This window comes from Grampus griseus (genome assembly GCF_964374135.1).
Source record: "Grampus griseus genome assembly, chromosome: 2".
Classification (NCBI taxonomy): Eukaryota; Metazoa; Chordata; class Mammalia; order Artiodactyla; family Delphinidae; genus Grampus; species Grampus griseus.
Genome location: NC_139018.1, coordinates 142,035,209 through 142,059,296, shown reverse-complemented (window position 1 = coordinate 142,059,296; position 24,088 = coordinate 142,035,209). Strand labels below are relative to the sequence as shown.

At 39.2% G+C, this 24,088-nt stretch overlaps 1 protein-coding gene across 1 annotated transcript in view; it reads right to left on the bottom strand.

Annotated features, from left to right (window-relative positions):
- Window positions 1-24,088, bottom strand: part of ADAMTSL3 (ADAMTS like 3) — a gene marked incomplete at its 3' end in the record, with an annotated part of 370,362 nt that overhangs the window by 219,592 nt on the left and 126,682 nt on the right. Inside the window, exon 5 of the mRNA XM_082647461.1 lies at window positions 9,164-9,209. Coding sequence (XP_082503587.1) covers window positions 9,164-9,209 — 46 coding nt within the window. The remainder of the gene's footprint in view (window positions 1-9,163; window positions 9,210-24,088) is intronic.

The window sequence follows — 24,088 nt, the reverse complement described above, 5'->3', positions numbered from 1 at the left end:
AAGTGACCTAAGGTCTTCATAGGAAATATTAATTATCTTCCATGCCTTTAGGAGCCATTTCAATGTAAAGGATTGTTACTAACTGGCCCCAAACTGCTGTGCTCTGTGGGGACTTGTGTTTGTTTCATTGCTTCTGTCATTGTTATTTAGTTCATCACCTTTCCTCTCTTGTTTTCAGACCCTCAGCCATCGCTCTTTACTGGTACCCAGTGCCTGCATTCAACAGGCTCTAGAATGGAAAGAGATAATGAGGCTTTTTCAAATTCTGTCTACAACAAAAGCAAATAAATCCCAAGTTAATACCCCAAGGAGTTCTCATAATAATAGGACAAAGTGCTTGTACAAGTCTTGATGACTCAAGGGTCTTTTTATTTAATTACTAATCAGTCTCATCAGATATTTCCAAAGCAAGATGCTGGATGATAAAAATGTTACTTTGCTCTTCAAAACTGAGCACACTGTGATGACCTAGAGGGATGGGATGGGGGGTGGGGTGGGAGGGAGGCTTAGGAGGGAAGGGATATATGTATACATATAGCTGAGTCACTTTGTCGTACAGCAGAAACTAACACAACATTTTAAAGCAAATATACTCCAATAAAAAAAACAAGAGGAAGGAGTCCTTGTAAGTTAGGCATAGAGAACAAAAATTGAGAAGCAACTCCAAAAAGCTGTAATGGCCATTCAGCAGTACCTAATAATGACTTCAAATCTACTTAAATCCAAACTAGAAAGTGATGAACAAGAAATAATGGCTACTCAACAGGGGGCTGCAAATAGACACAGGGGTAAAGTACTTTTGAAACTTTAGATAAGGGAGCTTATTATTTTTACAAGTTTCCCCAGAAGGACAAATCACCCCCAAAGTACAATAATGTTAGCTTAAAATTATTAGAAGACACTTGTTTTAGATTATATTATACTAATAATTGTTTTTCATTTATTTTTCCAAATAAGCCAATTAATTCTAAAAGCTCAGCAACGAACAAAGCAAAACAATAAGACAATTCAGCGTAAAGTTTATTTAAAATAGTCAGGGTTTCCCTGGTGTTGCAGTGGTTAAGAATTCACCTGCCATTGCAGGAGACACGGGTTCCAGCCCTGGTCCGGGAAGATCCCACATGCCACGTAGCAACTAAAGCTGAGTGAAAAATGCCAATCCCCCAATCTTACTCACATGATTACATCTTAAGCATCTCAACCACTGCACCCAGGGAAGCCCTGGAGTTATTCTTTATCTTGCCTGTGTCAATATCAATATCCTGGTCCTGATACTGTACTATAGTTTTGCAAAATCTTACCATTGTGGGAAACTGGGTAAAGGCAACATGGGACGTCTGTGTATTATTTCTTACAACTGTATGTATATCTACAATTATCTCAAATAAAATGTTCAATTAAAAAAAAACAAAACAAAAAAAAGTTGAGCACAAACTTCCCAATTAATGAGAATGAATTCATTGTATACAAACTTGACTACTTACGTTACATGCTTTCATTTACATGGCATTCTTCCACTGTCAACACTACGTCTGTCTAGTCTGGTTCAGATGGGTTGCATGCCCTGGCTCAAGACAATCTAGGGATTCTTGTGTCTAAAGTTTAGTTGACATTTAGGAATCTTGGATGCCAAGCATCCATCTGCTCTCCTTTCCCTGAGAAGCATTTCTTCATATTAGTTAAGTTCAAGACAACACTTATTTATTAAATACACTTTATGGGTTTTGCCTAGGTGACATGCTGTAAGGAACACAAAAGAAGAATATAATCCATCAGTTACCCAGTGAGCTTGTTATCTTACTGGAGATGTAGCACCTATGTGCATGGAATACATTGAAACAGTGGGTTATTACTGGAATTTGTAGACTTATAGTAGGACTTTGCAGTGAAGGACATAAAATTGTTATCCAAGAGTTAAATTGAAAAGTGAATAATTGGAGTTAATAAGGAAAGAGTAAATCTAATAAGGAAACAATAGATCCTAGATCAGGAAGACCTGACTCAGTCAGGAGTGGGTAGCCAGCCTGGGAGGCATAGAAAAGAAGAAGGAGGAGGAGAAGGGAAAGAGATAGGGGGAGGGGAAGAAGGAGAGGGAGGGGAAAAGGGAGTAAAGCACAGCAGATAACAACCAACACCCATTTGAGGACCATTCTGAAGACAGGGGTCTCCTTTCCTCCCTAAAGCCGTGAGAATACATAAACCTGTATGGACAACTTAGGGAGAGAAGCCAAGACAGGAGGATTATCTAAGAAACTGAGTTTTGTGGGGTTTTTTGCGTTGCGCGGGCCTCTCACTGTTGTGGCCTCTCCCGTTGCGGAGCACAGGCTCCAGACGTGCAGGCTCAAGTGGCCATGGCTCACGGGCCCAGCCGCTCCGCGGCATGTGGGATCTTCCCGGACCGGGGCACGAACCCGTGTTCCCTGCATTGGCAGGCGGACTCTCAACCACTGCGCCACCAGGGAAGCCCTGAAACTGAGTATTTTTATTTAAGAGAGACAGACCATTACCTAAGAGATGATTTATATAATAGGAGTGGACCAAGCTTTAATTTGGGTTAGATATTTAATTTTCCTCCTAGATAAGCAGTGAATAGGGACTCAGGAGAAACACCATTTCTGTATAAGCAAATTTGAACATTTTATCTTCATATCCATGTTATAGTATGAGTTAAATTTCGTGATCCTCTTATATAACAAATGCCAAATTTTCCAGCATAAAAATAAATTATTGTAGGTGGCTACTATCAGCTAGAATAAGCAAATGATGCATCATGAATAAGTAACATTTCAGAAGGCATCTGAAGGATGATGTGATGTGAATAGGACAAGATATGAGAAACGATATAAGGAAAAAAGAAACAGCAAAAATAAATTCAGTATCTATGAGGCACAGCCTTGTCCAGCCAGGGTGAAACTTGTGAGTTGAATAAGATGTAAATCTTACCATTTTTGGAGGTCCTGAAATGCAAGTAAGAGGAATTAAAAGCAATAGGGATCCACAGAGGAGAGCAACATTAAAAAGGGATAGAATAGGTAGCATTTTAGGAGGGCCAGTATGGTAGCAAGATGGACTGGAGTTCTGCACATAGATATGAGAGGAAGTGGCCCTAGCCCAGAGTAGAAGAAATGGCAATGGAAAAAAATAAAAAAATAAAAATCCTCTAAGAGAAAACTGTCAGAAATTAGCCATTCATGGGATCCAGAGTATAAAAGATCTTTCAAGGGTCACATCAAATGTCACCTCTTCTGGAAAGCTGTCAGGGAGCCCAGGGACCCCACTGTGCAGAATTAACCATGCCGCCCTCTGTGCCCATATAAAAAATGTGTTCATGCTACGAAAACACTCTTACCAAATGATGATACACTTATTTTTTAAAATATGTTCCCTTTGCTTTCTCCCAGCTTTACCTTTAATTTCATATACCCTGGTATAAAAACATACAAGTAGTGAGTGAATTCAGGCATTAGGCCTCCTTGCTGACATGCATGACTGCCCTTGGAACTTCTCCACTTGCTCTATATGCCCCTGATAAGGATAATTCTTTCCTGAGGCCTCTGGGGCCCAGCCCTGGCTGGAAGAGCCCATGCTGAGTGCTGATCGGAGGGTCATGTCTGAAGATGGCGGTTACCTGGAGCCCCAGTACTGCACATAGGCATGTTCTGTTCCCCTAATCTCTCTGGCCCTTCAGCCCAAAGTCCCATCTCCCCTGACAGAATGAATGCAGGAGGAGCCGCGGAACCGATGCCTGATTTCTCAGGGAGGGAAGTGTGGTCCTCGTTTCCTGGTCATGCCTCCCACTCTGCCACGTGAAGCATGGGTTCCTACATACCACGAGTGGAATTTCTTTGTCTATGAGCTCTGAATGCACGTCCCTAACACATCCAGACTCCATAACAAAAGAACTTTCAATCGTTCCTTGAATGCCTGGAACCTGCTTTTTTCCCAGGTTCCCTGTCTTCTGCTTTTTTTCCCGTCTTCCGCTGACGCTGATGAGGGCAGAGGTCAGAAATGTAGCTGTCAGGGTCGTTAAGCCAGATCCTCCCCTGTGCTGGGGATCCCTCCTGGGCTGCTGGAGTGGAAGGCCCATGGGCATGGAGGACATCATTTCAGCTGCCTCTGCCTCCAGCTCCCTCCCTGCCCTTCTCTGACCTTTGTCCCTGGCCAGCTGTGCATATTCAGAAGGCCCTTCCTACTGTTCTCGGGGTTGAAGTTTCTATAATGGTATAGGAAAGTGTAATGTTCCTGCAATTACCTCTGCAATTCATGTGCTCCTGGGCTGTTAGAAGTGACCTTGCTGCTGTCTGGGTGTCATGTCATTATCTGACAAAGCTCGAGACCTCTTCACACTTCTTTCCAAGAAGCATGATGTTCCTGTGCTATGCGGCTGCTTCCCACTAGCTATCTATTTTACGTTTGGTAGTGTATATATGTCCATGCCACTCTCTCACTTTGTCCCAGCTTACCCTTCCCCCTCCCCATATCCTCAAGTCCATTCTCTAGTAGGTCTGTGTCTTTATGCCTGTCTTACCCCTAGGTTCTTCATGACATTTTTTTTTTTCTTAAATTCCATGTATTTGTGACCGCCTGGAGGGGTGGGATAGGGAGGGTGGGAGGGAGGGAGACGCAAGAGGGAAGAGATATGGGAACATATGTATATATATAACTGATTCACTTTGTTATAAAGCAGAAACTAACACACCATTGTAAAGCAATTATACTCCAATAAAGATGTAAAAAATAAATAAATAAATAAACGAATGAATAAATAAATAAAAAGAAGCATGATGTTGTAGCAGAGTGATCAAGAGCGCGCACTTCCAAGGAGCCTGGAACCTGACTGCCTGGGATTAAATTCAGCTCTGTGACCCTGTGCAGGTTACCTAAATTTCCTTCCCTGTAAAAGTGGAGATAAAAATAACACCTACTCTGTAGAGATTATGAGGATTAAATTTATTTATTCATGAAAAGGCACTCAGAACAATGCCTAGCATTTAAGAAGTACTTAATAACTCTGACCTATCATTGTTGCTATTAATATTATTACTGATCTTGGGTAGGGGTTAGAAAGCTGATACACATATGACAAACTCCATGGTCCGGAGGGAGGCTGAGAGCCTGAGCCTTCAAATAATCACGTGGAGGGACAGAAGAATTAGCAACCTCGGGAACAGGACTGAATGTCAGGTCTCTGGGGCTCACCGGCGGTGTCTTCTGCTTCTCCATAAAGCACAATTCACCTCCCTATGTGGCCATTGATGGTGACATCGCTTGGATGGGAATGGGAGATCCTGCGCTCCCATCAGATGGGATGCTCAAGTCCCCAGAAGTATAGGTGTGAGCATCTTTGAATCACGAAGCAAGTTTCCCTCCAAAGAGTGCCTGACCTGGGAATCACTAAAGGCAGCTTCCTTCAAAAGAGTGGGTGATGAGCCCCATCCCCAGGGAAAGGGGAGCCACTGACTAGTGAACGAGCATGGTGCATCTTCAGTGAGGCCACTGGAAGACAGGGAGAAGCAACAGCAGGGTTCACAACTCAGTTCTCTCTCCACTTGAGATAGGCTGCAGAGTAGTTCCCACCCCCGCTCTCTGGACTCCTTGGGGTGATAAGAGAGATGAAGATTTCAAGAGGGTTATTCTAAATCCCTAACTAATAAAGCAGGAAGCATCTCCAGGAATGATATGTAAAAAAAGAAAAAACAAGATGTGACCATATTCATACACTGAGTTCACTGTGGTTACAACCACTTACGGCACTTGACGCCCTTGAAACGTTTCTATGTTATATTCCATGGAATATACCCGTATAATCACTCCTGTAAAGGAACAGACTTCTTACAGATCATGGACACTGCAGCTGGGACTGCATTTATCCACATATGGTCTACAGTAGGGCTTGAGTATCACGGCTGCAGACACTTGGCGCATGGAGATGGAGGGGTGTCCTGAACACCACAGATGTGAAAGACCTGCCACAGGGCTCCCTTATTTCCCTGTGAGGAATTTTGTTGGAAACTCTGCACTTGCAATGGCAAGCACAGAAATTAATGTCATTTTCTTATGAAATCTCTCTACGGACTCTCTTAGGACACCAAGTCTGAGAAATAGAAGACGGTGACATTTTCACTGCTGTCCTCCCCCACTAGCTCCCACCTCCTAAGCATCTATTTCTCACCAGCCTGGAGGCTGTAAAGGTTTCTGCAGACTCTTCCGAGGGGACATCAATTAGAGACCATGTGTACTCCCAAGACCCTCGGAGCCTCAGGGGCATCAGATCTTCACTCAAGCGCACCAAAGTTCTAACCATTGCAACTAATATGCACCAATTTTAGTAGATTATATTTTATCTCTACATTGCATGGCACAACACTCCTAGACCCTTATAACACTTGTGTTGAAAAGATGCCTTTTTGGAACTAGCTAGAGCAGAGTCAGTCTCTCTCTCTCTCTCTCTCTCTCTCTCTCTCACACACACACACACACACACACACACACACACACACACAGAGAGAGAGAGAGAGAGAGAGAGAGAGAGAGAGAAACCCTAGAATGAAACCTCAGAATGGAACTAGCTAGAGCAGTCTCTCTCTCTCTCTCTCTCTCTCTCTCTTTCTCTCTCTCTCTCTCACACACACACACACACACACACACACACACACACACACACACAGAAAGAGAGAGAGAGAGACAGAGAGAGAGACAGAGAGAGAGAAATCCTAGAATGAAATCTCAGAATGTAATATCTTGATCTGGACATTTAAAATGAATTCCCCTAGATAGCTTCACAGAGTATTCCTTGATAGCATACTGTTGTGAAATTTATTCTGGAATGACTGCAAGGAATTTGCCAGACCAATTTGTCTGAGAAGCCGAGCTGTCCCACTGTGTTAATCAGAATAATGCAACTTCCCCAAAGATGGTCAAAACCTAATCCCTAGGACCTGCGAATAGGTTACCTTACATGGCAAAAGGGGCTTTGCCCAAAGCATCCTTTGACTAAGGTTAAGGACCCTGAGAGGGGGAGATTATCCAGGTGGACGAACGTTGCTCAGCTGTGATCACAGGCAGATGTGACTACATAAAAATGGACAGAGAGATGCAATGTTGCTGGCTTTGAAGTTGGAAAAAGGGGCCACAAGCCAAGGAATGTGGGCAGCCTCTAGAAACTGGAAAAGACAAAGAAATGGATTCTTCCCTAGAGATTCCAGAAGGAATGCAGCCCTGCCAACATCTTAATTTTAGCCCAGTGAGACCCATATCAAATTCTGACCTCCAAAACTGTAAGATAATAAAAAATTTGTATTGCTGTAAGCCAAGTTTGTGGTAATGTGTTGCAGCAGCAATTAAAAAATAAAATGTACCCAGGCAAAAGGTAGTAGATGGAAACATCTTGTGTGTAAAACCCTGAGGCTGCTAATACATCCACGTGCTGGTGTAAGAATGAATGCCAGGGGACTTCCCTGGTGGTCCAGTGGTTAAGACTCCACGCTTCCAATGCTGGGGGCAGGGGTTCAATCCCTGGTCGGTGAACTAAGATCCCACATGCTGTGTGGTGAGGCCAAAAATAAATAAACAAAATTAATTAATTTAATTAAAAAAAACAAGAACGAATGCTAGACTCTGCTTGTACCTAAATGCCAGCCTGTGTCTGTGCTTGGTCAACCTCTCTCCCTCCTTCATCCCCACCTGGATTCCAGCTCATTTAATTGTGCAACCACGTGCATGTGTATCTCTCCATTCCTCAAGTCCATCCTGTCATAGGACATGTGAAACCTATTTGCTTTGTCTCCCAAAATCCCTCCTAGGACATAGCGGCCACAAATCTGGCTACCTCAGGGCTGGGTGATATTGGATTTTGAGTGCTCTATAAATAAGCACGATTTTCCCCACCAAAGTTTGAGAGAGAAACATTTCTGCTTTGCCACTGATTAAAACAGACTGAAAACGTGGCTCGAGCTCCACAGACGAAAGGTCCTGCTAACACTGCCTATTCTCCACTCCCCAAGTCTAGAGCTTGAGGCTGTCCAACGAGGAAAAGTTTGGGTCCATAGAACAGAAATGCTTACCCAGGACTGCTGTCTCACACTGGCCCAGGACAGAGAAGGAACAGAGATGGGCAGTCCCTCCAGTAAGTGAAACATTTAAAATAAATGACATAGCTAATTGAGAAAAATGGATTTTTTTAAATAAAAAACCTAAATCTGGGCTTCCCTGGTGGCGCAGTGGTTGAGAGTCCGCCTGCCGATGCAGGGGACACGGGTTCGTGCCCCGGTCCGGGAAGATCCCACATGCCGCGGGGCGGCTGGGCCCGTGAGCCATGGCTGCTGAGCCTGCGCGTCCGGAGCCTGTGCTCCGCAATGGGAGAGGCCAAAAGAGTGAGAGGCCTGAGTACCGCAAAAAAAATAAATAAATAAAAATAAAAACGCCTAAATCTCACTTAGATCTTCAGACTTTCAGAATTTCCTTTGAATTCCTGTCATTTTGATTTGGGTGTATATCACAAACAACCGAAATGTTTTACGTAGAAAATAGGATTGGTGCTTTCTGACATTTTATTTTGCATTGCACATTTGTATATTTGAATTTTAGTTTTTGTTTGTGTTGATCACTGTAGAATGAGAGCAAGGTTTACAAACCCTTCCTCAGGTGTGGTTTTCTTGAGTCACCTACAGTACTCCTTAACACAGTTTGCAGGGAGTGGGACAGGTGTTTTGGAGCAGGAGAAACAGCACTAGACAAGTTCAAGTTCAATGCTTCCCTTGCGGCCTTTGGAAAATAATTTCACCTCCCCCGGCCCCAGTCCCCTCATTTGAAATAAAGAAATAACCACACCTCGTATGCCAACATCTCAGAGACAGTTGTGAGGGTCAGGTGAAATCCTACACACAGAGCACTTTGAACTTTGAAGGCATTTACAAGAATTAGGTATTGTTTCTATGAATTCAGAAATTATTAAATGCTTACCAAATTAGATCATACATGCGAAGTGGCCTAAAAGGGTAGTATAAATGGCAGGTATGAGATACACAAAACCTGTTGTCAATTAAATGAATATTCAAATTTTCCACAATGAGTACCAAGAGGCCATCAGCTTTACGGTACATAATAACTTCAAACATGAACATATTTTATGGGATTATATATTTTTATTACATATGGAACTTACATGATTGCTGCACGTCTTGTATCGAATATTCTGCCCTTCACAATTCCTGAGGAAAAAAAAGAAAATAAGGATTTCATGGAAGTTGCAAGCAGGAAAGAAAATACAAGTGAAAACGAGGCACACATAAAACTTTTATTAGTGCCCATTACCTCAAAGACTCAAAGTTTAAATTCTAAGAAATAACTTTCAAGGATCAGGAGGCCAAAAAGTCTCATGGAAGTGTCACATTAAATACAGTGAATTCTTTAGTTGAATTAATGTAATAATATTACTTAAGCACAGTTTTTACCCTAGGGTCTATATAACCACTGAAATTAATGTACACTGTGTGTGTGTGTGTAATGTGTACATATATGTTTTCTTTTTCTATGAAAAAGAAGGTAAAACTACAGGCAGAAGTATTTGTGTAGCACGTCCCTGAAAGGGAATTTCTCTTCCTCACTCACTGAGGTCACCAAGTTAGCCGGGCCCTCTATAACCTCCGTCTCTAATCAGTACAATGGTCTCTGTCAGAAATTTGCCTGAGGCAATGCTTATATCTTACTTCAGCCACCAGCCTTATTAAACAAATGCTACAAAACATAGTGTTGGGGCGGACTTCTTAGGATACCGATCCTCTAGGATCTGAAGTCATATACGCATGTATGTATATGCTTGAGAATCCTCCAGGGATGACCACACACTATCCTTCCCTCCAACCACTTGCTTTGGGACCCAGCCACTCATCTTCCAGGCAAGCTTTCCTTTTGGATGTTTGGAATTCTATCTGGCAGGTCCTTTCCTCAGTGCAGTGCTTGCTGCTCTGTATTTTACATTAACTCCTTAAAGATAATTCATCTGTGAATGGGACCTTTCCCAGTTTTTCCACGGAGTTATGTTTTTACCCTTTATGTGTCCCTGGCCAATTCAATGGCAAATTTGGAGCAAGAAAAGCTAAACACAGGCTTAACTCGCCATCTTGAATTAAAAGTCAAGCGTTAATTTGTTTTAGAATAGTTAGTCCTGGAAGAAGAGAACTTTTTTTTTGGCTGTGTTGGGTCTTCATTGCTGCGTGCGGGCTTTCTCTAGTTGCGGCGAGCGGGGGCTACTCTTCGTTGCGGTGCGCGGGCTTCTCACTGCGTTGGCTTCTCTTGTTGCACAGCACGGGCTCTAGGCGCGAAGGCTTCAGCAGTTGTGGTGCTCAGGCTCAGTAGTTGTGGCTCGCGGGCTCTAGAGTGCAGGCTCAGTAGTTGCGGCGCACGGGCTTAGTTGCTCTGCGGCATGTGAGATTTTCCCAGACCAGGGCTCAAACCTGTGTCCCCTGCATTGGCAGGCGGATTCTTAACCACTGTCCCACCAGGGAAGTCCCTGGAAGAAGAGAACTTTTAAAAAGTGGATCCAAAGAGAGCCTTTTTTGCTGGTGTGATTTAAATATAAGCCTATATGAAATGACTGAACAAGTCTATTTCAGCAGCATATAACTCACTGCACATACTTTCTGACGATTCTATTTTTATCAATTACAAAAAGAGTAAGTGAAAACTACTAATGTGCCAAGAAGTATAAAGGAGGAAAACCAAGCATTAATCCCATCGTTGGGACTTCCCTGGTGGTCCAGTGGTTAAGAATCTGTCTTGCAATGCAAAGGACAGCAGTTTGATCCCTCATCGGGGAACTGAGATCCCACATGCCTCTGGTCAACTAAGCCCAAGTGCCACAACTACTGAGCCTGCTCGCTCTGGAGCCCATGAGCCCGTGGCAACTAATGAGCCTGCAGGCCACAACTAGAGAGAAGGCCACGCACCGCAACAAAGAGCCCGTGCGCCACAACAAAAGATGCCACGTGCCACAACTAAGACCTGACACAGCCAATAAATAAATATTTTAAAAATCCCATCATCAAGACCTTTACCCTTAATAATCTGGCATTTCATCTTCCAGGGTTTCTGCCCTGATTTATTTACAGTTGTGAAATCATACAGCCCATTCAACTTCGTATTCATTTTAATCTCATATTATAGCCTTTTCCCATTTTATTAATAATTCCTTGGGAAAAAATTGTTTAATGACTACATAATAGTCCATAATACAGACATTACTTGTTTTGTAGTTTGTTTTGTTTTGTTTTGTTGTTTTTGCGGTACATGGGCCTCTCACTGTTGTGGCCTCTCCCATTGCGGAGCACAGGCTCTGGACGCGCAGGCTCAGTGGCCATGGCTCACGGGCCCAGCCGCTCCGCGGCACGCGGGATCCTCCCAGACCGGGGCACGAACCCGTGTCCCCTGCATCGGCAGGTGGACTCCCAACCACTGCGCCACCAGGGAAGCCCCTTTTTTTGTAGTTTTGAATTTGAATTTTTTTAATTGTGGTAAAATACAGGTAACATAAAATTTACCATCCTAACCATCTTTAAGTATACTCTTCAGCATTGTAAGTATATTCACATTGTTCTACAGACATTACCTTTTGTGGGTACTTGTGCTGCCTCTTCTTTTTCCCTACTTTTAAATTTTACATACATTAAAATTCACTTTTTGGGGGTGCACAATTTCATGCGTTTTCACAAACCCATACAACTGTGTAAGCACTACCACAATCAACATGTGGAACAGCTCCATCACCCCATAATGCCCTCAGGTTGCTCCCTTGTAGTCAACTTCTCTCCACCCTCAGCCTCTGGCAACCACTGGTCTGTTTTATGCCCCATTAATTTTGCCTTTTCCAGAATGCCACATAAATGGAATCATACAGTGTATAGTTTTTTGAGACTGACTCCTTTCACTTAACGTAATACATAAGAAATCCACCCATGTTGTTGCGTGTATCCATAGTCTGCTCCTTTTTAATTGCTGAATAGTATTCCACTGTGTGTATGTACAACAGTTTATTTACCCATTCACCAACTGGATATTTGGGTTGTTTCCAGCTTTTAGCAATTATGAACTAGAATGTTGTAAACATTCACATACAGGTTTTGTGTGAACATAACTTTTCATTTCTCTTGGGCAAATACTAAGAAGCAGGATTGCTGAGCTGCTTATTTTATATAATAATGCTTTGCTAAGCATCTTTATGCTTTCATTTTTGTTCACATTTAGGATACATATCTAGAAATGGATAACAAATGCCATTCCTTTTATCTTATGACTTCTTCATGTATGCGTTTTTAACTCTTGGCTGGCTAAGTATTATTTGATTGGTTGTTTTTTCAAGAAGGGTAAATGTCTCCCATATTATTATTAAACTTTGTATTTCACATAGGAAAGGCAAGGCAGTAAGATATATTACTTTTTTCATGTTCCTTTTTCCTCAAAACTGTAGACACGCTTCATTGACCTTTGACATTTAGACTCCCAGAAGAGAAGTCTGATTTTTATTCTTTTGTACATGTGTTTTATTTTTCTGCCTGGAAGCATATAGTGTTTTGTTTTGTTACTATTTGAAGTAAAAATTATAGTCAGGGTGTACCTAGTTGTGTGTTTATTTTCATTGATTTTGACTAAAAATGGTTGGCCTTTTTGACTAGAATACTCAAGGTCTTTACTTGCAGTGCCACATATTATTCTCAGATTATAATTCTGATTACTGCTCTTGTTCCAAGAATATCTGTAAATCTTAAGTTAGAGTCCCCTTTCTCCGCTCCTATTATTTCCTTATTGAGCTATGATTTTCTCTAATATACATCTCATTTGTTTGACCTTCTCTTATACTTCCAAGAAATCTCCTACAGATATCCCTCCACATGACTGATTTTCTTTTTCCTGTAGTGATTATTTTGTATTTTATCGTCTGGTATGCTTTTTTTTTTTTTTTTCGGCCATGCCACACAGCTTGTGGGATCTCAGTTCCCTGACCAGGGACTGAACCTGCGCCATGGCAGTGAAAGTGAAAGCCCAGAATCCTAACCACTAGGCCACCAAGGAACTCCACTGATACACTTTTTGATACTGCTTTTTCTTTCTTTGCAATCCTTCTTAAACTCACCCTTCTCCATCCACATCTCATACCATCCTCAGCTTACTTTCTGCTCCAACTGCATCATGTACCTCAGTCTCTTCATATCTGTTTTCTGGGAGGTGCAGTCCCTAATGGGATTTAGAAAGTATACAGGAGAAAGGCATTTTGCAGTGGAAAGAACAGCACTACGGCTGCCTCCAAAAGCATTACCTAAATGATACTTAAATTTCTGAACTGGAATACAGACAAAGTGTCCAATTAGTTGCCTCTTTTTAATATAGTTCTCTTGACTTGTAGTTTAGAACACCTTCCTAGATTATCACAATAGTCTGACCCAGTCTTAGTGTTTTCTAACACTGTATATTTCCATCTTTGTGACTCATCAGAGGTATAGGACTTGCAAATTTATTAAACTCTCAGCCAGGCTACATTAAATTTTAAACATTCCAGAAGCACCAAACTGGGAGTCTGGCAGGAAAAATGTATTAGGGTGGAGAAAATTTATTAGGGTGGAGTCATATATCCTTTTGACCAACCTCTCTTGGTCAAAAGGATGTGACTCCATTCTCCTGGGAAACAACAGCTATGCCAGTGGACAAGGTCATTTACTTACATGACTTATTTCATTGTGCTTATTATGTGTGGATAAAAGAAGAAAATAAATTACAGAAAAAGTGAAAGGGTAATTTGAAGTACTCTGCTTTTTTTGGAAAAGCCCCAGTTGAGGAAAGCAGCTAATAGATGAGGGAAGTGATAACCAAAATCTTCTTGTATTATGCTGACTTATAACCCAAAAGCTTTTGATTCCAATTTCAAGGGGGCAGGTAAATTACAAAAAACATGGCTTAAGAGAGTATTTGAATTGATCTAAATACGGGAATACAAAAACTGTGGAAACTTACAAAGAATGACATTTTCTTTAAAAGTGTATTAGAACTTCAGAAATAATTTTTCAGATGCATTTTTAGTAACTGTTTAATTTTAGTTACTTAAATGAAAAACAAAACCAATTTTGAAAAATTCAACACTAAGAGAAAAGAACATATTTGCTGATGGCAGCTCGTGTCTCAGGCCTGCCGTGTAGACCGTATGGTCGTGGTCTACACCCCACTGCCATCTGCTATGTCCTAGTTGTGAGGCACTAACTTGCATCTTGAGTGTTGGGCCTGAAAATCTAAACCTAAAATGTAAGTATATCTCTACTAAAAATGCTACTATAACTGCAGCAAAGTGATATGAAAAAAGGAGCATTTCATTGCATGAATTCTCAAAATAGAAAGTAGCGTTTTGGACACATTCCTTCTCCAATGACTTCTTATGGTGAACCTACTATGTACTAGGATGTGGATATAAAGATGCAGTAGGATTATCCCTCAATTCCTTTAATAAGTCAGCAGTAAGGCTGTTTTTTTTTTTAACCCAACCATCTGGTGGACATTTTTCATGTTCTACTTCATTTTGTCCAACCTAACACACACTGAACCCACTGACTGGCCTCTGTTGATGTGGAATGCTTGGGTTACAGTTTAGTGTGAAAATGAATGGCCACTTTATGAAACAGGCATAAAATGAAATGCAAGTTATTTTAAAGTTAAGGACACTGGAGTCCTAATTCCCCAAGCAGGAACCTGCCAGCTTATTCTGGAAATAATTCCTTTGGCTCAAAGCAACTGAGCTGCAGAAATATTACTTCCAAGTTTTTAATTCCATTCTAATTATTATTTGCAAGAGCTAATGGTTATCAGAAGTATATGAAAATTCAAGAACATCATTTCACAATTATGTATTTTCTATCCACTACAACATTCATAACACCCTGAAATTGAAGATTTTTGAAGCCATAAATTTATGAATATATAAAAAACATATGTTGATTCCACATGAGGATACATTAAAAACATTAATAAAATTTCCCTGGAGTTTATAGCACCATAATTTATTGCATTCATTTGCTGATGCACTGACTCAAATACTAGTGTCTTAAAAACTAAGAAGCATGTGTTCTGAAGAATAGAAATATATTAATTTTTTAAAATAGCAGTTAAACCTGTCTTTCCCATGGTTGGCACTTGACTAGAATATCAAATTGCAAATTTCTGCGAGAGAAAGAGACATTCTGGCTGGCGTATGGTTTGCAGCGCAAAAGAACTGAGTGTGTATTTAAATGTAATCAAATTCTGAAATAACTTTATCCACAAAGAAAGAAATGAGCAAAATAGCCACACTCACTCCCTTTCCTAAATCATAAATTTAAAGGGGCACACTGATAAAAAGAGAAGGCATTGAAAGGTCTTCTAAAGCTTTGGGAGAGCTTTTTGTCTGTTTTTTATGTAACCACCTCCACATACCTCTTCCAAGAAAAATCGACCACAAAAGCTCAATATTTATGAAGAATTTAATGAGAAGCTGTTCCAGGATAAGGAGACCTGATAAGCTTTCCAAGGGAAGTAGGTTTCCTTCTTAACAATCACAGAGCACTTCCAAAATTACAGTGAAACGTCTCAATATGGGAGTGGGTATGTTAGGTTTGGGGCTGCCTAAAAGGTGGGGAGCAGGAAAGACAGAATTATTAACAACCCTACTGCCTTTCCTTTGAAGTAATCTAATTTAATTTTTATGCAGAGAAATAACGTTACTGTTCCTGTTTCTTATCAGAATCATGGAAAGACTGGGTGCACCACAGGCCTGGCCTTATGCCAGGAACCAAGCTGGAGAACAAATATTGCCTCACCATACACTTTTCTTAATGTACATACCTCAGAATACACTATTCTCTCATTTAATTTTATTTTTATATTTGGTTTAAGATCTTCCCTAGCTTCAGATATGTATTCAAACTAGATGAGCCCAGGGAGCAAGCAAAAATTTGGAGATTCCCAGGCCTAAAGGTAAATTTTAAAATATAGGTTAGGATGTGTACACAAGCAGACTAAAGAATACTGCGTTAAGTCCTAAAAAATGAAAAAGTCAAGCAAGTACTACTTCAGGAATGGTGACTCGAAACACAGTAGCAATATTTAGGATAGAGCTGTTTTGGGGTTCCTACAATTATTTTATTATGAAATGTTTTAAGTCCAAAAAAGGTCGGGAGAATGATGCAAACTCATGTACACACCAATAAGCGTCATCATTTCTTGAAAGTTTTCTTCAGATTTATTTTTAAGACATGTGTCATTACAAATATGGTGGAAGCCCCCTGCCAAACCTCCTCAATCTTATTCTCCTGCCTCCCTCCTTTTGGTTAGAGGTAACTAAGTAAATGGTATCATAATTTACATAACGTTTCACAGCTTGATTTTTTTTTTGTCCCAACACTATGTTTTTGAAAATATCCATGTTGATAGACGCATCTCTAATTCATTCATTTTTATGGCTCTAGAGTAATCCAATTTATAAATATAGCTCAATTTATCAATTCTTTCTACTTTTTATTGATCAATTTTCCTAAAAGTCTATGAAGATTTAGGTTGGTTCTGCAATGAGCAATCTTATACAATCACCTAGGGTACATCTGCACACGTTTCTCTGGGATATATACCCTAGTGGGACTGTTCTGTTGTGGGCATTTACAGCTTCACTAGTACCAGATAATGACAAACTGCCCTTTAAAGTGGGAATACCAATTTTCACCCCCATTAGTAGTGCAGAAAAGTTCTTGTTTTTACACATCTAGGGCAATATTTGGCATTTTTAAACTTTAAAAAGTTTCCCAGTCTGAAGAATATGAAATATCTCACTTTGTAATTTTTGCATTTTTTTTGTTAATGAGGTTAATATTTGTTTTTGACTATGCAGGTTCCCCTTCTGCGAATTTCCTGTTCATATCCTTCTCCCATTCTTCTACTAGTTTGCTTTGCTTTTGTTTTATTGTATTTAAATATCTCAGACACTAATCCCTTATTGGTTATATTCATTATCAAGATTTTCTCCCATTCTATGCTCTTCTTTTGGTTTATAGTATATATTTTTACAATGCAAAACCTGCTTAAACTTATAAATATTTTCCTTCCCAACTTATGCTCTTTTTGTCTTAGTTAAGGCATAATTCACTACCCAGAGATCATACAGATATTCTCCTATATATTCTTCTTCTAAATGTTTTCAAGATTTGCTTTTCATAAGTATATTTTAATCCACCTGGAATTTATTCTTTAATAGATGGACATTTTCTAATATTTTCCTTTGGATATTAATAATCATATTTGAACCTCATGTATTGAATATTCATCTTTTCTCCACCATTTTTTAAATTGTGGTATAATTGGCATATAACATTAGATAGTTTCAGGTGTAATTACACAAATTTTTCATGACATCTTGAAATCCTACATATGCATGCTTCTGTTTCTGGGCTCTTGATTTTCCTACGTTGGCCTATTTGCGCCCATCCTACTACTATAGTTAAATTTTTTTTTAATGTTAGTGTTTGGGCAAGTCTTTTGTTCTCCTTCAAAACTGTTTTTATAATCTTTGCACTTCCATATGACTCTTGAAATTACATTTAATTTAAATATAATTTAGGAGAAACTGGCATTTTTATGATATTGAGGCTTCCTAACATGAACATATTATATATCTCCGTTTATTTAGGTGAGCTTTTAAATATTTCGTAAAGGCCTTGTATATCTTTTATTGAATTTATTACAAGGTACCTTATATTTTTTAAGTAGCAAAAACGGTGTGCTTTTGAAATCTGCTTTCTTATTAGTTTTTCCTACTGTGTAAGCATATAGTTGTTATTTGTGCACTAACTTTGTTTCCAATAATCTTAATGAATTCTTTCATTAGTCCTATTATTTTATGTGTAGATACTCTTGGATATTCTGTCTAGACAATCAGGTAGTCTATGAATAATGAGAGTTTTGCTTCTTCCTTTCTAATTGTTATACTTTGTATTTCTTTTTCTTGCCTTATACTGACAAGGACCTCATGTACAATAATGAATATGAACAATGACAGTAGCCATTCTTATCTCATATCTAATGTTAAAGAAAATGCAGTAACATTCTATAGACTAAGAGAGTACATCTCTATTCCTAGTGTGAGAAGATTTTTCATTTCAATTATGAATGTGTTCATTTTATCAAATGCCACTTTTGCATCGATTTAGATAACTGTATGACTTTTCTCTCTTAAATTTTCCATGCTGTGCCGGCTGGTGCTTGCAAATATTTCCATGTGTATTATCTATTTTAGATTGCAAGCTTATCATAAGCAGGGCTCTGTTGATAGGGATAGGAATCCTACACAGCCTGGCTTGGTGACCCGTCTCTCCATATCTTTTACTACTGCAGTAACCTCAGGGCTGTCAAGGGTAACAAAACTACTTTTCATATTAATTTCTCACCTCCAGGCTTCCACAATCAAATGGGATATAAACATCCAACTCAATATATACAACATATGGAGATCAATATGCATGCACCTCAAATTCTTGGGAGAGTAGGTCCATTGTTCCAAAGTGGAAAATTTTTTCATTTAATGTTGAGACCAATATATTTAAATTTCCTATGTTGGTGTAGGGCTTTTATTTTTTTCCAGTCCATCTGTTTAGTAAGTATATAGACCTCAACAGTCCTGTCTTTAAATTAGGGCTGGAGTTCCTATACTGTGCCTCATATACACACAAGACTTGATCTCCTGTGACTGTGAAGGAATTAAAACTCAAAAGCCTGAGTTCTAGAGACCAGTAAATCCCATCTCCATCCCCAGGGTAGGCACAAGATCAGTTATGCACTTACTGGTCTGGCCCTCAGTTTCCTCTTTGTTTTTTGGCTCTGTAGATTTCATTTAATTTCTTGTATGTTCAACTTTACTGCTTTTTTATTAAGACAATGTTTTTAGAACAGTTTTAAGTTCACAGCGAAACTGAGGGGAAAGCACCGATATTTCCCATATATCACCTGCCCTCACACATGCATAGCTTCCTCCCCCATTATCAACATTCCCCACTAGAGTGGTGCCTTTGCTACAACTGATGAACCTACATTGACGCATCCTAATCACCCCAAGTTCATAGTTTACATTAGGGCCCATGCTTGGAGTTGGATATTCCATGGGTTTGAACAAATGTATGACACGTGTCCATCATTATGGTATCATACAGAGTATTTTCACTGCCCTAAATATTTCTGTATTCCATCTACTCATCACCCCCACCCCCGACCCTTAACCCCTGGCAACCACTGATCTTTTTACTGTCTTCATAGTTTTGCCTTTTCAAGAATGTCATATAGTTGGAATCATATAGTATGCAGCCTTTTCAGGTTGGCTTCTTTCACTTAGTAATATGCATTTAAATTTTCTCCATGTCTTTCTATGCCTTGATAGACCATGTCCTTTTAGTGTTGAATAACATTCCATTGTCTGGATGTACATTTTATTTATCAATTCACCTTACCGAAGGACATCTTGGTTGCTTACAAGTTGGGCAATTATGAATAAAGTTGCCATAAACATCTGTGTGCAGGTCTTTGTGTAGACATAAGTTTTTAACTACCTTGGGCAAACACCAAGGAACATGAACACTCACTCATATTGTAAGAGTATGTTTAGTTTTGTAAGAAACCGTCTTACTGTTTTCCAAAGTAGCTGTACCATTTTGCATTCCCACTAGCAATGAATGAGAGTTCCTGTTATTCCACACCCTCACCAGCATTTGCTGTGGTCAGTGTTCCAGATTTTGACCATTCCAATAGGTGTATAGTGGTCTCTCATTATTTTAATTTGCAGTTACCTGATGACAGATGATGTGGAGCATCTTTTCATGTGCTTATATGCCATCTACATACCTTCTTTGGTGAGGTGTCCGTTAAGGTCTTTGCTCAATTTTTTAATTGGGTTGTTTGTTTTCTTATTGTTGAGTTTTACAAGTTCTTTGTATATTTTGGATAACAGTCCTTTATCAAATATGTCTTTTGCAAATATTTTCCCCAAGTCTATGGCTTGTCTTCTCATTCTCTTGACATTATCTTTTGCAGAACAGAAGTTTTTCATTTTAATGAAGTTGGCTTATCAACTATTTTATTCATGGATCATGCCTTGGGTGTTGCATCTAAACAGTCACTGCCTTACCTAAGGTCATCTAAGGTTTTCTCCTAGGTTATCTCCTAGGAGTTTTATAGTTTTGTGTTTTGCATTTAGTTCTTTTACATATTTTGAGTTAGTGTAAGGTTTGTGTCCACATTCAGTTTTTCGCATGTGGATGTCCAGTAGTTTTAGCACCATTTGTCGAAGAGACTATCTTTGCTCCATTGTATTGCCTTTGCTCCTTTGTCAAAGATCAGTTGACTACATTTATGGAGGTCTATTTCTGGGCTCTCTATTCTGTTTCATTGATCCATTTGTCTATCCCTTCAAGACTAATACACTGTCTTGATTACTGTACCTTTATAGTAAGTCTTGAAGTCAAGTAGTTTTAGTCCTCTGACTCTTCTCCTTCAGTATTGCGTGGACTATGCTGGGTCTTTTGCCTCTCCACATAAACTTTAGAATCAGTTTGCTGTTATCCACAAAATATTATGCTGGGATTTTGACCGAAATTGCATTGGATCTAAAGATCAAGTTGGGAGAAACTGACATCTTGACCATATTTAGCCTTCCTATCCATGAAAATGGAATATCGCTCCATTCAACTTTACCTAAAAAAGATTTATGTCCTATTTTATCTGGCCTTTCTAGGTGTTTTTAAAAATAAATTGAATACTTTATTTTAAAATAATTGTAAATCACATTGATCTGTAAGATAATGAAAAGAAATCCTATGACCCTGTTTCCCCAAATGATAACATCTTGCAAAACTGTGTTACAATAACACAACTGGGATATTTACATTAATACAGTCAGAATACAGAACCCTTTCATTACCCCAAAGATCCCTCAAGTTGCCTCTTATAGTCATACCTTGTTTCCAACCACCCCCAACTCTTCTTTAATACCAGGCAATTACTGATCTGTTCTCCATTTCTATAATTTTTGCCATTTTAATAATATTATATAAATGGGATCATATGGTATGTAACCTTTGGAGAATGGCTTTTTGTACCTCAGCATAATTCTCGGAGATTCATCCAGGTCATCGCCTGTATCAGTGGTTCATTTCTTTTTACTGCTGTGTAGTAGCCCATGGTACGGATATACTATAGTTTGTTTAACTAGTCACCCACTAAAGGGCATCTGGGTTGTTTCCATTTTGGGGATATTATGAGTAAAGCTGTTAAAAACATTCAGGTTTTCATGTGAAAACAAGTCTTCATTTCTCTGGGATAAATGCCCAGGAGTACAACTGCTGGGTTGTATGGTAGTTGCATGTTTATTTTTTTAAGAAACTGCCTGTGGCTGTACTATTTTACATTCTCACCACCAGTGTATGAGTGATCCAGTTTCTCTGCATTCTTGTCAGCATTTCATGTTGTCACTTAAAAAAAAAAAAAAGGTATTCTGACAGGTATGTAATAAATAATGTCTGATTGTGGCTTTAATTTGCATTTCCCTAACAGCTAGTGATAATAAGCACATTTGTTTGTTTGTTTGTTTTGTGGTACGCGGGCCTCTGACTGCTGTGGCCTCTCCCGTTGCGGAGCACAGGCTCCGGACGCGCAGGCTCAGCGGCCATGGCTCACAGGCCCAGCCGCTCCACAGCATGTGGGATCTTCCCGGACTGGGGCACGAACCCGTGTTCCCTGCGTCGGCAGGCGGACTCTCAACCACTGCACACCAGGGAAGCCCAATAAGCACATTTTCATGTACTTATTTGACATCTGTGTATCCTCTTTGGTGAAATATCTGTTCAGGTCTTTTATTCATTTTCTAATTGGATTGGTTTTTATTGTTAATTTTTTAAAGTCCTTAATATAGATCCTAGTCCTTTATCAGATATGTGGTTTACAAATATTTTCTCCCATTGATCTAGGTGCCATTACCACCAGTACCACATTTGTGATTACTGTAGCTGTATAAGTCTTGATAACAGGTAGACTGATTCCTTCTACTCTTTTTTTTCAGAATTGTTTTAGGTATTCTATGGCTTTGCCTTTCCATATAAATTTTAGAATAATCTTGTTTAATCTACATAAAAAAAACCTTGCTAGAATTTTGAGTGAAATAAACCTATAAATCAATTTGAGCCCAGCTTTCTTCCCCACTTGGTTCCCAGAATATTGGAATCAGAGGATCTCTGTCTGAGAAATCAGAGCAGCCCAAAATAAAATACCTAAAAACATCATCAGGCAATCAGATAGACCAGCCACATCTCCTTAAAATTAAGCTGGAAACTCTTTTCCTTAAACATCAACAATAACAACAACAAAACAAAACAAAACAAAATAAGGGTCACCAGAAATCTCAGAAAGGTCTCTACATGAAAGATAGTGACAAAAACAAAACAGAAAACAGTAATTTGGAAAGAATTGAGACTATGCAGGGAAAAGAAAACTCCCCCCAACCCTGCCCCACAAAAGTCTTTTTATATGCTCAGAGATAAAAGAGAAGATACTGCATCTGAGAATCAGGGACAGACTGCTTTTGTTAAAAAAAATAATTCAAGGAACAAAAAATATATAAGAAGAAAATAGAGAAAGAGGAAAAAAGAGAGAGATAAAATACTTACAGAATTGGAAAATAAGTTTAGGCAAATCTCCCAGAACGTAGGGCAAATGGGCAAAGAGAGGAAAACAGTAAGTCTAATATCTGAATAATATATACATAAACATCTTTTAAAAACTAATCAACAAAAATTAAAATTAAAAAAAATATCTTCATCAAAAGTCTATATCCTCCAACATAGCTTTCAATAGTCTTCACAAAATTACGCATCCTTACCTATCCCACAGACCCATACTGTAGTCAAGCAGGCTTTTTTATCAGTCTTGGGATTTATTAATTCATTCACCTATTTATTTATAGAATAAAATATACTAAATTTCCTCTAAACATCAGTAGTAATGTTGGACACAGAATAAAGAGAAGAAAGACACCATCTATGCCACCTAAAATGTTTTTTCAATTGTGGAAATAGAAAAATAACAAAACAACACAATGAAATAAACACTCTGATAAAAGTATGTTCACAGGATCCTATAGAAACACAGAAGAACTGCACCTAATCTAGTAAATGGTAGAAACTGGCAACAAATGCTTTAAGGAAGAAATAGAGATTCAAAGGACTTTCCAAGGTCAACTACGTGTTGTTAACAACCAAAAGGAGAAAGAGGATGCTTTAGGCAGAAATAAGAGCATTGGCAAAAGATGTGAAGTGATAGGTGAGCACACATTCACTTATTTACTCATTCAGTTAATAATGTGTGGGTCCTAATCATATGTTAGATGTTAGACCTTAGAGTGGTGAAGTAAATGTCCCTTCCCTAAAAGGAGTATAATAAGAGGAAGCACAAAAGAGGAACATCAAATTTAGACCAAGATGTCAAGATAGGTTTCCTAAATGAGGATGACCTTGAAGAATAAGTGAGAATTAACCAGATACCACACTGAAAAAAGACACAAAAGTATACGTGATAAGATGCAGATGATTAAGACAATAGGTGCACAAAGAAGGGCCAGGTTTAAAATGAAGGAAAGAAGGTAAGGTAACAAACACACCATAGCAGCACTTTGAAACATCATTAGAAAATAAATCAGAGAAAAATTCAAGTGGCAAGGATCTTGAAAAGCACTCTTAAACACACAGGAAAATAAACAACAGATGAAAGCGACTAGAGTGAAAGTAGAAGACAAACAGAAATAACAAGTGTTCATGGAGAAAAGGACAGAATAAAGAGGCAAGAACCAACAGTAAATGATACACGAGAAGAAAATTTTTCCTACAATAAAGAAAGATCTAAATCTGTATAACGAAAGTGGCCCCCATGTGCCAAGGAAAAATAAATGAAAAGAGACTGATAGCTAGATGCAACATTGTAAAACTCCTAAGGGAAAAACACAGCCTTCTGTAGGCAGCCAGGCAGAACAAATAGGTTATCTACCAAAGAAGAC